We start from the raw sequence: 16,816 nt of genomic DNA on the forward strand, positions 1-16,816 counted from the left end.
GTGGGCGTATCTGTGTGTGTCACCCCATTGTATCAGTGTGTGAATTAATATATTTGCTCTCTCTATCAGGTCTGGTGGGTGGGTCGGGTCGAGGGATGGGGGCGGGTGGTGAGAACAGAGTGCCCGGCCTGTTACTGGTAAGAATGTGTTTTTCTCCCTAAAGTTATCAGGCTGGTTATCGCCCAATGTGTGTGTGTGTGTGGTGTGTGTGGTGTGTGTGTGTGTGTGTGTGTGTGTGTGTGTGTGTGTGTGTGTGTGTGTGTGTGTGTGTGTGTGTGTGTGTGTGTGTGTGTGTGTGTGTGTGTGTGTGTGTGTGTCTCCCTCTCCCAGATGGTGGATAAGGAGACCGGTCTTTATTAGCCAGTGCAGGACAGATAAAGACCTGTTATTGATCCCAGGTTGAAAGAGCAGGTTCGTCAAACATGGCTGATTTACAGAGAGCTGATAATGGCAGCGCTGGGCAACCGAGGAACCCCAGAGAGAGAGAGGGAGAGAGAGAGACACACACTGGGAGAGAGAGAGGAGAGGACACAAGGAGAGAGGGAGGCAGGGGAGAGCGAGAGAGAAAGAGAGAGACACACGAGAGAGAGACACACTGAGAAAGAGAGAGAGGGAGAGAACAGAGGGAGAGAAGGAGGCAGGGGGAGAGAGCGAGAGAGGACAGAGAGAGAAATACACTGAGAGAGGGAGAGGACAGAGAGAGAGACACTGAGAGAGAGGGATGGAGAGGACAGAGAGAGAGAAAGACAGAGATACTGACAGAGGGAGGAGAAAGAGAGGGGGAGAGAGGAAAAACGAGATAGACACTGACAGAGATTGAAAATAAAGAGAGAGAGAAAGAGAGACTGAGAAAGAGAGAGAGAGAGAGAGCGAGGAGAGAGAGAGCGAGGAGAGAGAGAGAGGAGAGAGAGAGCGAGAGAGCGAGAGAGCGAGAGAGCGAGAGAGCGAGAGAGCGAGAGAGAGAGAGAGAGAGAGAGAGAGAGAGAGAGAGAAATCAACAGGGTGACGTGTCGCTTTGCTGGCTCTCGTTCTGTTCAGGAAGGGGAGGGGCATGCGTATGTGTGGGGGGGGGGGGGGGTGTATAAAAGAAGGGGGGTGAAGACAAAATAATTTTAAAGTCTAATCGACATTCAAACTCCGACCAACAAACACCCATATGCACCCATCACACACATGCATACAAACACAGACACACACCCACATACACATACTGTATACACACACTCTTGCTGAATTCTCTCATCCTCATAAGATAATACACACCCACATACACGCAAACACACACACCCTGGGTAATCTCTAATCTAGTCTCGATTAACACCTGACAGTATTTCCATGGCTTTATCAAACCAAGCCAACCCTACAGACTCTTATCTCCCCAACCCCCAAATTTCACAAGAGCGGGAATTCTTTCTGAAAAAAAAGAAGAAAAAAAAAAGTAGCAAAATGTTGAATAACTCAAAAGAATATGAGTGAAAACTCTGCTATCAGGGAGTACAAGAGAGGCTGCGGATAAGAGGTGCATAGGAGGGGTAGATTCAGTGAGAGAGAGAGAGCAAGATTGAACCGAAAAAGGATTTTATTTTTATTTATTTCCTCTCGATAGTTTAGACGTAAAGCGATGAGAGCGGCAGCCGGTATGGGAAATTACATCCGACTGCAATGTAGCGCGAGGCGAGGACATTAAAGAGGGAGGCAGACGCGCGTCTGCGTATCAATAATGGGAATCTCAGCAGGCCATGGGCAGTTGACCGTCGGTGGTGTTTTAAGTCTCTGGTCGCGAGACTATTTATTAGAATCATCACTCTTGTACCTGCTAAACGACAGCCATAACAACAACAACATGTATATGACACCAACTGTATGGTGTTTCAGATTCATGGATGTTTTTTTAGTTTTTTTTTGTAAAATAATGCCCCCTTTTTATTTCCTGTTGCAGTGCTTTGCTAATATCAACAGCTGACAGGAAGTAAACCTGGGCCCAAGCTGTTCCCTACCAACGCAAATCCACTGAAGAGGTGTATACATATTAAGAGCATATACAAAGTCTTTCCCACTATGTGTAGGATATCTCCTCTGACCCAGCCTGCCCTAAATGTTTTTACAGTGTTAAGAGTTAACAATTTTTTTTTTGTGATACCAAAGCCTCTATTCCTCTCCTTCCTTTAGTGGAAACCCTGTGTGGGGATATAACTCTCTTTTTTTGTCTCTCACATCAACCAGGGCCGCCGCTAGGGGCGTGCAAGCAGTGCAATTGCACAGGGCCTCGCGCTTCCCCTAGGGCCTCGCGGGAAGAGAAGAAAAAAATATATAAAATTATTTGATTAACATGCTTATCTGCCCCTGTTGCTGGGATGTACAGTACAGGTGGCGGTATGCGCCTTTCTGTGGTTGCAACCCGCCATTAATTCCGAAGAAGAAGTAATGTGACTGTGCTGCACACAGAGCGGTGTTAGCTCATACTAACGTGCATCCATTTCAAATAGCGCTCTAGTCTAGCTATCTATATGAGAGTGACTCTATACCAAGTATAGTGATTAGGTTACGCCAGGACGTTCGGCAGATGGACTGTGAACTTAAGATGAACGTTGTGTTGCGTGTTAGAACGTTCAGTCGGGGAGGGACACAGCGAACAAGAAATTAACTTTACTAGTTATTTCTTGTTCTTGTAGTTAGCTAACCTAGCTAGCTAGCTACCTTATCTTACCTTAGCTAAGCTACGTTATCGAGTGCTAACGTGTGGCAGATAAACTAGGAACAGACTCCCAAGTTCATCAACTGCTAGATATTTGGACAATTATTTACCGGACACGCGCCACCAAAAGACGGACGGGCAGACGGAATGCAGAGAAAAGTACCCGCGTGGGATATCGAACCAACGTCGAGGTGGTGCCAAGACGGAGGGAGATACATGACGATGTACATCGGAGGATGCAGTCAACTAAAGGGAAGTGAAAACGCTGTGTTGACTGTTTTCTGTGTGGAATCGCCGAATTCCACTGGTGCTAATGTTGCTAGTTTGAGCTAACTGGCTAAGTGGCTCTGCTAGCCAACTGAGTGCTAACACTGCTAGCTGCTTGCTGAGGAGAGGAGGAACTAGGAAGCTAGCGTGGCTATCTGTGTGAAATGACAGCTCCTGAAATGTTTGTTGGATTTTAATGGATTTTTATAACCTCATTCTCCTGTCTGACAAGGAATTGTACTACCAGTTGTAAAGGTCTGTAGTATCTAATCTGCTTTAAAAAACAGTGGACTACTTATCCTGTTTTGGGAACTTTTGTGAATGTGTCCTCCGCTTTGTTAGCAGTAGCCTAGCCTAGCTGGCTCTGTTAGCAATTAGCCAAGAGCTGGAAGACCTGCAGTAGCCTAGCTGTCCCTACTAGCCCTGCTATCAATCCAGTCCAGAGTATAAGCTAACGTTATGATACAGAAAGCTAACGTTATGATGCAGAAAGCTAACGTTATGATACAGAAGGCTAACGTTATGATGCAGAAAGCTAACGTTATGATGCAGAAAGCTACCGTTATGATACAGAAAGCTAACGTTATGATACAGAAAGCTAACGTTATGATGCAGAAAGCTAACGTTATGATACAGAAGGCTAACGTTATGATACAGAAAGCTAACAAGGTTGTCATTCGAGAGGTAGTCTTCTCTCTCTCTCTCTACCTGTGTTGGCTGTGGGCTAGCTATCTGTGTTGGCTGTGGCCTGTGGGCTAGCTATCTGTGCTATTAAAACGATTTTGATATTTTTTGTTTTAGTTTCATTTTCATTTAAAAAAAGGTTTCAGTAAAAACGAAAACGTCTCAAGATAATAAGTACGTGCCACAAATGTACAAAATAAATGTCTTTCCTGTTTTAGACGTTGCTCTTTTATTTTGAAAACCCCAGACAATCGTTGTTTCCGATAACTTGTGTCCGGTTCTGTGCTTTTGAGCCGACGCTAGTTTTCAACGGATAGGAGAGACACACTGCGGCGCGAGTACAGCTTCACAGGCAGCCGGTGATGAGGAGGAGGAAGAGGTGGGCTATTGCGTCATCGGTTCAGGAGAAGACGCGTTTCGCTTGTAAAGATGGTGACGCAATGGGGGGCGTCTTCAGAATTGCGCACTCTGAAAGCTGGTATCAGAAAGTAGCGTCTTCAGGCTGCCAGAACGCAGTTCCGTGTGGCTGAAAGGTGCAAACGATCAAATACTTTGCCTGATACGACCGAAATCGTTTTAGTCTGGACATGGCCTAAAACAGATTGAAAAGTATCTGCCCGATTCGTACAAGTGATGGCTTATTTTGAATGTATGAACCTGTACTTTCATATCATGTAAAGAAAAAGGATTGCTCAACAAGACCCTATTGAAAACAGTTCGGGCTTGAAGCCCTGCGACTGGACCCTAACAATTCTCACTTGATTAATAGTTGTAGGATTTTGTGGATTAACAGATGATCAACAAATCTGTAAAATTGTGTTTCTTACATTGTTGTCATTCTGCAAATTAATACAGTATAAAGGTCCTGTTTCAATGTAGTACTTATCTAGCGCCAAAGCATATTCTTGACCTCAGCATAAAACATTTAAATAAAATGACAAAAACAATAATTAACAAAAACATATACAGCCACAGTTGACTACGACCCTAACGACCAATTAGCGGACTAGCGGCCTATGGAGGCACAGCACGACCTGTGCCCATCACTCCACAGAGTAAGTAGTTCTGGCTCCTGGCCAGTGAGTTGGTGAAGACTTGAACAATGGCTGCTATTGAATAACACTTCCACAGCAGAGCACGTTAAACCGTTACTACATAACCTCACATTCCAACATGACCACAGGAAGTACAGTATGCCTCCCCCCTCAGCGGGGACTCAAAGGGCGTTCATTAAACTGATGCTGTACAACGTATTGCTGTCACTCTAAGCCACTCTTTAAACCTTATTCAGCTGGTTGACGTACAACATTGCAACACGGTCTTGTCAAAAAACGTAAACAAAGTGCTAATCGACCACAGGAAAAAAGGTATATAATGCCATAAGTAATATATTTACATATTGTATCGGCAAAAGTGGAAAAACAAACACTGCAAACAGGAGTTGAACTAACAATCATAGCAGTCCAGGGTGAGTGCTCTCACCACTATCTAACTATGATTATAGTTAGAGTTGAGGTTATTTTTTTGCTTAATGGTTATGGTTAAGTTAGGGTTAATGTTAGGGTTCGACTCCCAGCAGGGGAACCTAAATGTTTTCTGAAAAGTATTTTGATTATGTATTATATGTACTTATTTGTAAATGTGAAATTTTGATACAATACGTAAATGTATTACTTATGGCTATAACATAACGTACATTATGTACCTTTTTTCCTGTGGTTGATTAGTACTTTATTTACATACATTATTTTAAGCAAGATCAGGATGAACATTGATATTACAGGGGAAGGGAGGTTTACATGCGTACCTCACACAGAGAACCATAACTCTGTTTGCATGTGTACCTCACACAGAGAACCATAACTCTGTTAGTTACAGCCAGGGGAAGGGAGGTTTACATGCATACCTCACACAGATAACCATAACTCTGTTATAGTTACAGCCAGGGGAAGGGAGGTTTGCATGTGTACCTCACACAGAGAACCATAACTCTGTTATAGTTACAGGGGAAGGGAGGTTTACATGCGTACCTCACACAGAGAACCATAACTCTGTTATAGTTACAGGGGAAGGGAGGTTTACATGCGTACCTCACAGAACCATAACTCTGTTATAGGGGAACAGTGTTTTCAAACTTTATTATCTAAAGATGGTAAGTTAGAGCAGGGGTTCCCAAAGTGTGTGTGTGTGGGGGGGGGGGGGGGGTCGCCAAATGATATATATATATATATTTTTAATAAATCCAAAATAAAAAAATAAAAAAAAGTATGCAGTCAGGCCACTGAATTTAGAAGCAGGCCAGGCCAGTGTTTCTAGTTGCAGCAGCGCAATAGTTAGATAACCTAGGTGGGGAACAACCAGGAGATCACTGCAACTCACACAAGTTGGAGAACTATCTCTCTCTCTCTCTTGCTCTCACACACACACAAAGGGAGCCGCATGTGATCCATCAAAATCCATCAAAATCAGTGTTGTTGCTAATCATACATAGCCTGTTTTTTAACAATAATTTGTGATGCCATCACAAACACTGGCATTTAAAGGGTACAAATAAAGAAATTCATGCACCAGAATGCAGGAAATGAAGTCTTTGTAACAAGAAATTTCCTGGTGGGGGACCCACAGACCCCCTGCTTAAAAAGTGGCCTGACTGGGGCTATATTTTGCACTATAATTTCCTCGCCTGAATGATTTCCCCAGTCCGGCCCTGGTTAAAAGCCTCCAATGCTTATGAGTGTGTGTGCGTTTGAACGTGTGCATGTTTCAACCATACTGTACATTTCCATTTACGTATAAAAAAAAAAAAGAAAAAAAAAATCTTTTTTCTTTTTATAATAGTGGGGGTCGCGGTTCTCTGACACCGTTATTTGGGGGTCGCGGCCTGAAAAGTTTGGGAACCCCTGGTGTAGTGCATCTTGTAAACCAGGCCCATTGCAAGTTGCTGTACTCTGTCGTCTATCTATCTTTCCTTGTGACAATATTGTCACCCACTGTAACAGAGAAGCCGTTGGCCTTGCTGAGTTTGTTATTTGATCTTTGATCTTTGAATTAGTGTTCATTCATATTAAAGACGGTAGAGGTTGAGTACTTTCTTGTGATATATCACTTTCACACTCAATGATTTGGATCGACTTTACTAACTACAAATACATGGGTTGTCTGAAAAACATCTCCCTTCATATTTGCATATAATGCGCCACCATGTTACTTCATATTACAGTACACTAATCACAGTGTAATAACATGGAAATAACTTGGTAATGACAATTAAGTATTTGTAAGTGCTTGGTTTACAAGGTTTGAATGAATTAGTGGTGAATAAAGGTTTGGGGCGGGGGGTGTGTGGCTAGTTCAACAGCAGCACCTGCCAAGACACTCTGTAACAAAGACTTGTTATGGCCCCAGGTCAGAGTCAAATGCAGTGGCTCTTGTCGCTGAGGAGGAGGAGGAGGAGGAGGAGGAAGAAGAGGAGATGTTGGCAACAGCCACTGACGGGACATACGAGCTGCCTGGCAATTTGGCACAGCTCCACGGGTCATTCACAAGATTCACAGAGAGAGAGGGGGGGGGGGGGGGGTCGGTTGCACTCTCCACTAGTCATTCACCGGATTTAAAGAAAAGAGAGGTGGGGGGGGGGGGAGAAAACACACACTCCAACAGTCATTCACAGCATGAGAGAAAGAGAAAGAGAGAAAAAATACAGCGAAACCCTTCTGGTCTTTCACAATAGAAAGAAGGGATGAGAGAGAGAGAACGAGAGAGAGAGAGAGAGAGAGAGAGAGAGAGAGAGAGAGAGAGAGAGAACGAGAGAGAGAGAGAACGAGAGAGAGAGAGAACGAGAGAGAGAGAGAACGAGAGAGAGAGAGAGAGAGAGAGAGAGAGAGAGAGAGAAGACAGAGAGACCCTTCTGGTCATTCACAATAGAAATAAGGGATGCGAGAGAGAGAGAGAGAGAGAGAGAGAGAGAGAGAGAGAGAGAGAGAGAGAGAGAGAGAGAGAGAGAGAGAGAGAGAGAAAAGAAAGAAAAGCACACTTGTGTGACAATTGCAGAGAGAAGAACCCCTTAAAACTGTGAGATTGTGCCGTTTGTGTGTGTGTGTGTGTGTGTGTGTGTGTGTGTGTGTGTGTACTAATCTCCAGTCTAGCTCACCTTCGTTGTACAGGGGCGTGAATGGCGGTGGACTGGAGCTGTCGCACTCCGCAGAGTCGTCTGGGTCCGAGGCTCCGCCCTCTTCTCCTGATAGGCTGAGGTCATCAGGTGTGTTTTCCTCACCGCCATCGAGATCCCCAATGGAACCTACGCAGGAAGAAAAACGGCGACAGATTTAGTACAAAGACAGCAAAGTGACAACATGCTACAAAGGGTGGTGACCTACAACGTAGACAGTACATTGGCATGCGCCCATAGCCTGCAGATAAACCACAGAAACATCCAGGTTTAAAGTTTAATTTATTGTTTTATATTGTTGGTGATGCTGGATGCTAATTCAGTAAGGGAATCAGGGGGGGGGGGGGGGGGGGGGAAACAGAATTTGCAGTCAGTAAAATTTTATTTATTTTACGATAATTTCTGTGGCTATTCTGCTTTTATTAGATGATATAAGAGTGAAAGGAGCAGGGAGATAGAGAGAAAGAAGGAATGACGCTATGTGACAGAAGTTGTATTTGCGTCTGTGATGTTTTTATTTTATTTAACCTTTATTTAACCAAGCAAGTCATTAAAGATCCCGTCCAGATGTATTTTAAACCCTTAAAGCATATTCTATATTTAATAAAAATGTGTATAATATGTGTTTTTCCCACCAAATTGTCCAATAAACGACTTACAAATGGCTTAGCAGCATCTCTACACCTTTACACTCTTTGAGAACGCAAGGATCTATGAACATGGAAACTGACAACAAGCACCCATTGATATTTACCAGGAATTCCAAGTCAGCACAGCAGTTCATATTCTTTCAAGACATGTCAATATCTAATAGCTAAAGGTGTCAAGTTGCCACATATTAACCATGATAGGCTCGACCTTAATGATATGACAAAAATGCCATTGCCATGACTCATTACAGTCACTTTGCAGCACGTGTGCCACATTCATATCACTACAGGAGTCTATGTGAATGGCACTAGACACTAGAATATTATTTAGCTTTGTGGAAAAAAAGGTGACTTGACTTCAGATTTCTTCTCAAGGGCCTTAAATTAACCGTGAACTGGCTTATGCAATGAGAGGCAACCCAAAAAAAAGAAAAAGTTAAAAACCAAAAATTAAAATAAGAAATACATAAATAAATTAGGGAATTCAAAATGTTGAAGAACATTATTATATTAGAGAGCAGAGTAGTAAACCAGTCCCTAAACACATTAATGTTGATCCATTTATATATGATTTGTTAAAAAATCTGTTTCAATAATTTGATACAATGCCATGGTCTAATCCGGAAGATTAATAGCAAAGAGCCAAGGGGGACCTTAAGCCAAATTGCACTATACCTAAAATTGTAGCTAAAAGAGTGATTAGCCCACAACTGATATGTATCAATTACAGTTTCTTAATCCCTCACTGACCATAGCAATTATACAGAATTATTCACCACTTTTGATCTATTTTAGGCTGTTTGAAGATCAAATACAACAAATCATAAAGCCAGTTAATATGCGTTCATGGATTTTTTTATGAGTTTCATTGTAATAATACTGTCATCATACTCGATAAATGATATAACTCAAGTTGGAATACAGCTATAGGCAATAAGAATATCACTCAATAATACAAATAAAAATGTGTGATTACAAGTGCTATGAGTCCACATTAATATGTATTCTCAGAATTGTTTTCAGGATAGATCCAACTACATTATTTCACAAATAAAGTACTTAAATTCTACAAACACCGTAACTTGAGTGTTAATTTGAGCAGCACATTAAAAGACCTCAGCCACTTCTCCCTTCTCTGTGAAAATTACTTTATTGTGTCTTTTCAGGAAACGTTATTATTAACCAGTCAAAGCTCTATGAATATGAAACCCCTCTAATTATGAAGGCCCCATCTCTATTATGCTCAATCACATCAGATGACATGCCTCATTCCAGCCCGCAGAACCGACTCCCGTGAGAACACAGTGATATACTTATTAATTCAGGGTAAAGCATTCCTCTTAAGAGGATTAGGGACTGGTGTAGTTAAAGAGAAACGGCTATGCCTCAGAAAACAACTCTATACAGAATGACACTGTCACTGAAAAGTCAAGGGGGGCTTGTTGTTTTTAAAGAATTCAATCTTAATGAAATTCACACAGGAGGACGAAACAAGGCCCCCCCCCACTCTTTTTCTCTCTCGATCCAGACAGGTTGTAAATTAATTTTCATCAACGTTGTGATGAACGGAAGAGGAATTGTTTCGGAGCTAAAGCCATGGCTGGGGGCGTATATATTTACACCGCTAGAACAAAAGGGCCATATAATCTACACAAAGCACACAACAATGCCCGTGAAGAAAGAACCTTGTAGAAGAAGGGGAAAGGCAATTTTTCTAATTCTGTTAATTTCACTTCCAAAGCAATTAAAAGCAGGCAGAGATAATGCCTGGAAACAATTGCGGGCTAACAAAGTGTTTCTGTCTTTTTGTAAATGAAACATCTTTAGGCTAATTTCAACTTCCACGCCTGCATGGTTCACTCTAATTTCAGATAAAATTAACACAGTTAGATTTGGTCCATAATAAAATAAAATAAAAAGTATAAAAAGGAGAGAGAGAGAGAGAGAGAGAGAGAGAGAGAGAGAGAGAGAGAGAGAGAGAGAGAGAGAGAGAGAGAGAGAGAGAGAGAGATAATAAGAGGGGGGGATCGATCCAGTACACAATATTTTTTTGAATTACGTCTATGTCGTCTGAGCTTTTGCTAGATCTAATTTTCAGTATCTGGAAGGACATTTTCATACAATTAATTTTCTTTTAATCATTATTGTACAAAGGGACTTCTCTGTATAAAATTCCAATTATATTTCGTGTTTAAAAATGTAAGTTTGAATTATGATTTCTTTCCTCATTACTGTTCTGGTTTAATGAATCAATCGCCACATCGCAGCTTTCAGACATCAAATGGCGCAGAAGGAAATTTCTGCTCTAGCCTCTCGGTTTTTTTTATCCAAGAAGAAATATCTCTCTTTCCGCCTCTCTCCCTCTCTCTCTCTCCCACTCTCTTCAGGATAGTTGGCAGAAAGGATAGGAGCGTTGTGTGATAAGTACAGTCCATTCTACTTCACTGGCCCTTTTTCTAAGTTAAAACCTTATTAATTGTAACAGGCTCGCGCTCTGCAGGATGTCCATAGGAAAATTGGACTGAACTAATTCAGGAGATGGCAGAAATAATGAAAGACAGAGCCTATATATATATATATATATATAAGTTAAGTTTTCAGCAATTTTTTACCTCCATGGATCAAGAAGACCTGAGAGCAGTCATCTGTGCATGACATTATGGACAACATGTTACTTAAGTTAAGTTTCAACTGAACGTGTTTCAAACAAAGTCACACGAGATGTCGCAAACAGGAAATACACACGTGGTAAACGACACATCCTTCTTACATGATACCTAGAACCTGAGCCCTCCAATCAAATGATTAGAATAGAAAATGACCAGTTCCAAGTGGCACAAATCTCATTTAGCTTGTGAGCTATTACACCCAAATTAGGTTTTAGAGAATATAAAGCTCATTTGGGTGTAAGATTTCACACAAACATTTTATGGCCCCATAAGGTCAGAACCCCATTCATTGTCTATGGAGCACTCCCAGATTTTACATCATTGATTGAAAGAGGGCTGTTGACTGTTCTGGGGCCACAGGAAGAACATTATGAGAATTCTAAAAAATTAGTGTAATTCCTTTTAAGTAAGGCGTGTAAGTAAGCAATATATGAGCGCTGTATAGTAAGGATGCACAGATACCAATACTGATATGTCCCACAAAAATTCTTAAAATTCCAATACCAAGAATAAAAGGTCAAAAAGGATCAAATCAAAGCAAAGAGACTCGATTCTCTGCGGTTTTCGCACAGGAACATGCCTGATCTCGCTGATGGAGAGGGATGCATTATACTATATATCAATGATTTTTGTCTGCACTGTTCAGTAAAACGACGGATCGGGATCGATACTCCAGTATCGGACTTAAAACGTTTTTGTACTTTCTAATCGGTATCGCCGGTGTGACAAGGTGGTATCGTGAAAATACCTCGCGCTGGCTGTCTGTCTAGGAGAGAAGAGGAGGAAGAAGAGGGAGAAGGAGAGAGGAAGAACGAAGTGCCCTAGTGGATGAAGGAACAGGAAGATACTGCTTTATGCTTTATTAACTCCCGGACCACATCAAACCTGCAGCGAGCAGCTCTCTGATTAAACACAGAGACAACACATCAGACCTGCTCAACAAGCCTGATTAAACAGCACACACGCACGCCGCACTCACGCTAATAACCCGCCACACACAAAAATACCCCTGCCCCCCCAAAAAAACCACTGGGAGAGAGAGAGAGAGAGAGAGAGAGAGAGAGAGAGAGAGAGAGAGAGAGAGAGAAAGAAAAAGCGCACTTGTATCAGAAAATCACATACTTAAGAGAAGAAAAAAAACTTCAAAAGGAGTATAGTATTTAGAGGGAGAGAGAGAGCGAGCGAGAGCAAGAGAGAGAGAGAGAGAGAGAGAGAGAGAGAGAGAGAGAGAGAGAGAGAGAGAGAGAGAGAGAGAGAGAGAGAGAGAGAGAGAGAGAGAGAGAGAGAGAGAGAGAGAGAAGAGGTTCTTTGGTGAGTGCTCTTCAGGGAGAAACTAAACTACCTGACATGGAGTCATGTGTTGGAGAGGAGCCACTTATTGATCTGAGTGAAGGAGAAATGACTGATGATGAGGGAAAGGCTATTTCAACTTCTTTTTTCATTCGTCCTTTTATTCGCACGTTTTTAATGTAGCTACTCCTTGCTGAGTTCAACAGCTACAATTCCAACCCTTCAGACAAGCATCGTTTTTTCTCTCTCACAGAGCAGAAACAGTCCACAGATCCATCATATTCAAGTTCAATAAAAATCATATATTTTTTTTCTTCTTTAAGATCCGAGCGTCTTAACGACCACCATCGATTAGTCCCAGAATGACAAACCCAAGCAAAGCTATCGATTTTTCGACGGATCTGAAATCCCTGTGACTTTATTGATCGCCCTGCAGATCTCCAAATCTAACGCTCTGATGGAGTACCCAGGGTGCATTGGGGTGGTGGAGGGGGGTACACCACAGGTGAAATGTGATGGTTGTCACCAAAGTTGGTGACGGAGGTGATAAGAAATGTAGGCCTCCGGGCTGATTGATCTCTCCCGATCTATAGTTCATATGGGGATATGGCAGAACTAATTTTCTGCAATGGTTTTGTTGTATTGTAGTATATTTATCCTCTAAATGCCTAACGAACATATATATAAACCTACAGTCATGTTGAAAGCAAACCAACATGATTTTTGTATCTACTTAAAAAAAATGTAGGGCACTCATTTTTTTTTATAAAAACAGCAAGCTACTGAGTAATATATACTAAACTGATGTATGTACAGTATAATTATGTACAGTGATACAGGTATAAATATACTATGGTAGTAGGTCATACTGGCCAGTGGTATAACTATTAAGAGTATGGGATATACAGATATAGATATAATATATTGTTACAAACTGGCTCAAGCTCGCAACAAGAAGAGGGAGACACAGGCACAATTTAAGAAATAACAAAAGATTTATTTAATTAACTAAAATAGCAGCCAATATATATGAGTATCAGTGTGTCAGCAGTGTGTGGATGAGTGTATGTGTAGCATGAATGTGAAGCAAAGAAAAGCAACCAAAACAAATGAACCAAAATTAACAACCAAAGAACCAAATAACCAAAAACAACAACCAGACAAACAAAGAACCAAAAACAAAATGGGAGTTCGCCAGAGATCAGAGGCAGCCTCTCTCTGATGCGTTATTTTTTTTCGTAGCCGCATTTCTGGCAGACGCTCTCTGATTGGCCACTGACTGACGCTCTCTGATTGGCCACTGATGCGTTTGCCCAATCGCGTGACGAGCTGTGTCTTTGCCCATTTCCGCGTTGAACAGCCTGCAAACTACCTGGCGTTCTATCGCCATGCTCTAAGTCTAAGACAAACTCTGACCATAACCAACTTCGAAAGAGTGCCTAAGCTTAACCGTCGAAAGAACTTGCCGTCACGCTCTAAGACAAACTCTAACCTTAACCAACTTCGAAAGAGTGCCTAAGCTTAACCAGTGTAGAAACAGGCGTCGGCCAATCAGAGAGCGTCTTGACAGAAATGCGTCTACGAAAAAAAATAACGCCTCTCCGATATCCTGCCTGGGACACCCCGGCCCAGGTGTGCCCCAATTAGCTGACGAGCCTTCCCCAGCTCAGCTCTGCCAGCCAGAGCAGAGGAAGACAACACAGTGTGGGGGGAGGGTCGTCACAACAGGGCTGTACGCTAAGCTTTTTCACTAGGGGCACACTTGCCCCTAAATGAGAAATTTAGGGCAAAGAATATTTTTTAGGGGCAAATTTTTAAATAACTATTTTACCATTATAGTAGGGCTGGGCGATATGGCCTCTAAATGATATTGCGATATTTTTTGGCCATATCACGATACACAATATATATCGCAATATTTTGACATTTCCTAAAGCACTTAAAAATGCTTGATTTAACCCTTTGATGCATACAGTCACGCCAATATGATGATTATAATAAGTCCCTGCAACATATGTTTGCATTATTAAACCATGAAGATGCTTTAAAAAATTATTTAATGAAAATGTACTAAGAGTAGTCTACTGACACACTAATAAAAAAAATTATTTACATCTAAGACTATTTATATAAAAACTCTTGGGTGCCCTTTTTTTGCACAGTACTGTGTTTTCTATCCACTTTAGCCAAACACACACACATATATATATATATATATATATATATATATATATATATATATATATCTACTGTGAGAAAATAATAATTACACACAAAGGGATAATGGCTTATAGCAGACTTAATGATTTTAGAATATTTCAGATAATGAAATTAAATGTTTATCATCAACTATCCAGTTAGTATTTATACTGTCTGTAACGTTTGGCTACTTTAAATCATTGAATGTAGAGAGAGAGCGAGAGAGAGAGGGGGCGAGAACGCACAAGAGAGCCAGCCCCCCCCCCCCCCCCCCCCGCGTTTTGTTCTAGGTTCGCGTTTTGATCGTCTAAGCTGCCGTAGGTGATGACGTCACACTCGAATGTAAACAGGAATAGTCTAACACGGAGATGGAAAGTCCCAGTGGATGATATACAGAAACGAATAACTAATAAATATGAAGTTATGTTTAAACTTCTGTTGTCAAGCGTTGTCACTTGTCAATATAACCCACCCCCTTTCCTCACTTTTCCACCGTCCCTGCTTCACTCGGGACTACCAGCTAACGTTAGCCTATAGCTCCGCCGTCCCTGCTTCACTCGGGACCACCAGCTAACGTTAGCCCATTGCTCGTGTCAATTAAATTGCATGTTATTAAATGTCCGCGCTGGTCTGTCTAATGAAATTACAACCGCAACATTATGTCGCCTGTACAGCCCTGGTTGTAGGCTAATGTTAGTGTAGTGAAATGCGAATGAAGGGGTGAAATCACTATTCGCAAGCTTGCGAGTAGATATAATTTTTCATTCGCACCGGCCAAATTAGGGGGCAATTTGCGACGATCTCGTCGCAGCGTACAGGCCTGCACAATATACAAGTATGTATCCCCTCTGGTATAAATAAAGATTTTCAATTCAATTCAATACAAGTGAACAGGGATATATGCAGATATATCCAAACAGTTATAGATATATATATACAGTATAATAGTATTAGTGTACATGGATATCATACAGGTATAAACAGTAATATATGGGTAGACTATAGGTTGAGGTAGGTAGTTATGATTACAGTGCACGGCGGTTGTAGACAGTGAAGGCAGTAGATAGGTATAAATTGAATATAGTCAACAGATGTGTTAGGTGACCACTGTGCTTCCAAGGAATAGATGTGTCTGACAAACTGTATGAAAAACATCCAGACTAAACACAGAAAGACAGGAAACGGCAAGGGAGAATGCAGATAGTAGTAGTCGTAGTACAGTGGAGACAAAACGGCAGGAGAAAAAAGGGCTCATCCGTAGAAAACGTCTGTCAGAGCCCCGTCAGCCAAATCATACGAATGAGTGATTACTGATTATAATACTTATGATAATGATTACAATGTGACGATAAGGTGTACTGAGGATAATTCATGGGTGCAGGGTGGGGGCACTGACGCACTTGAAACAAGGGCCACGGTCGTCACCAGGGTGGGTGTGTGCCTGACAGTAGGACACCCAACTTCAAACGGCCAAATTCCCCGGAAGCGGCACATTAAAAAGGTACCAATACTGTGCTGAGGTGTTTCATACTTCTGGACTCCCTCTCTCTCTCTCCATCCATCCATCCGTCCATCCATTCATCCGTCAATCCATTCCTCCGCCTCATCTCTCTGTCTCGCTCCCTCCCTTCTTTCTGCGAAAGTGTGTTCCCTGATTCCAAATTCCTTATGCTCTATCACGTTCTCTCCCTCTCTCATTCCATCCATCTGCTCCTCTAACTCCCTCCACTCCACCCATTCTATCCCTCCCTCTACCCACCCCTCCTGCCATCTTTCAGTGAGTGTTCTCCCTCATTCCAATTCCTTATGCTCTATCACGTTCTCTCCTCCTCCTCCTCCTCCTCCTCCTCCTCCTCCTCCTCCTCCTCCTCCTCCTCCTCCTCCTCCTCCTCCTCTCCCACCCCTCCCCTCTCCCTCCCCTCCCCTCCCTCAGTGCAGCAGCGCTCTGGTGACTCGGAGCGTCACTCTGTGCGTATAGCTGGGAGCTGTTCTCTTGGTTATCGGCTGCTGCAGACCCTCTCTGCTGGTCTGATCTGTCTCCTCTTCATTAAGCAATACGCCGACGTGGAAATGAAAACATAATAGCTATTTGATTTCCAGCGAGATATTTTGCATATTGGTTCCGAGCTGATAGTGGAATTTCATCAAGTCGTCGTTTTTTCTCTCCCTCCTCTCCCTCCCCCCTCCCCCCTCT

At 42.2% G+C, this 16,816-nt stretch overlaps 1 protein-coding gene across 1 annotated transcript in view; it reads right to left on the reverse strand.

The window, feature by feature from the left end:
• The window catches only part of zfpm1 (zinc finger protein, FOG family member 1), a 186,147-nt gene that overhangs the window by 95,656 nt on the left and 73,675 nt on the right, over positions 1-16,816 (reverse strand). The window contains exon 2 of the mRNA XM_084335210.1: positions 7,797-7,943. Within this exon, the coding sequence (XP_084191336.1) occupies positions 7,797-7,943 (147 nt within the window). The remainder of the gene's footprint in view (positions 1-7,796; positions 7,944-16,816) is intronic.

The sequence above is a fragment of the Notolepis coatsorum genome, assembly GCF_963971535.1.
Source record: "Notolepis coatsorum genome assembly, chromosome: 18".
Taxonomy (NCBI): domain Eukaryota; kingdom Metazoa; phylum Chordata; class Actinopteri; order Aulopiformes; family Paralepididae; genus Notolepis; species Notolepis coatsorum.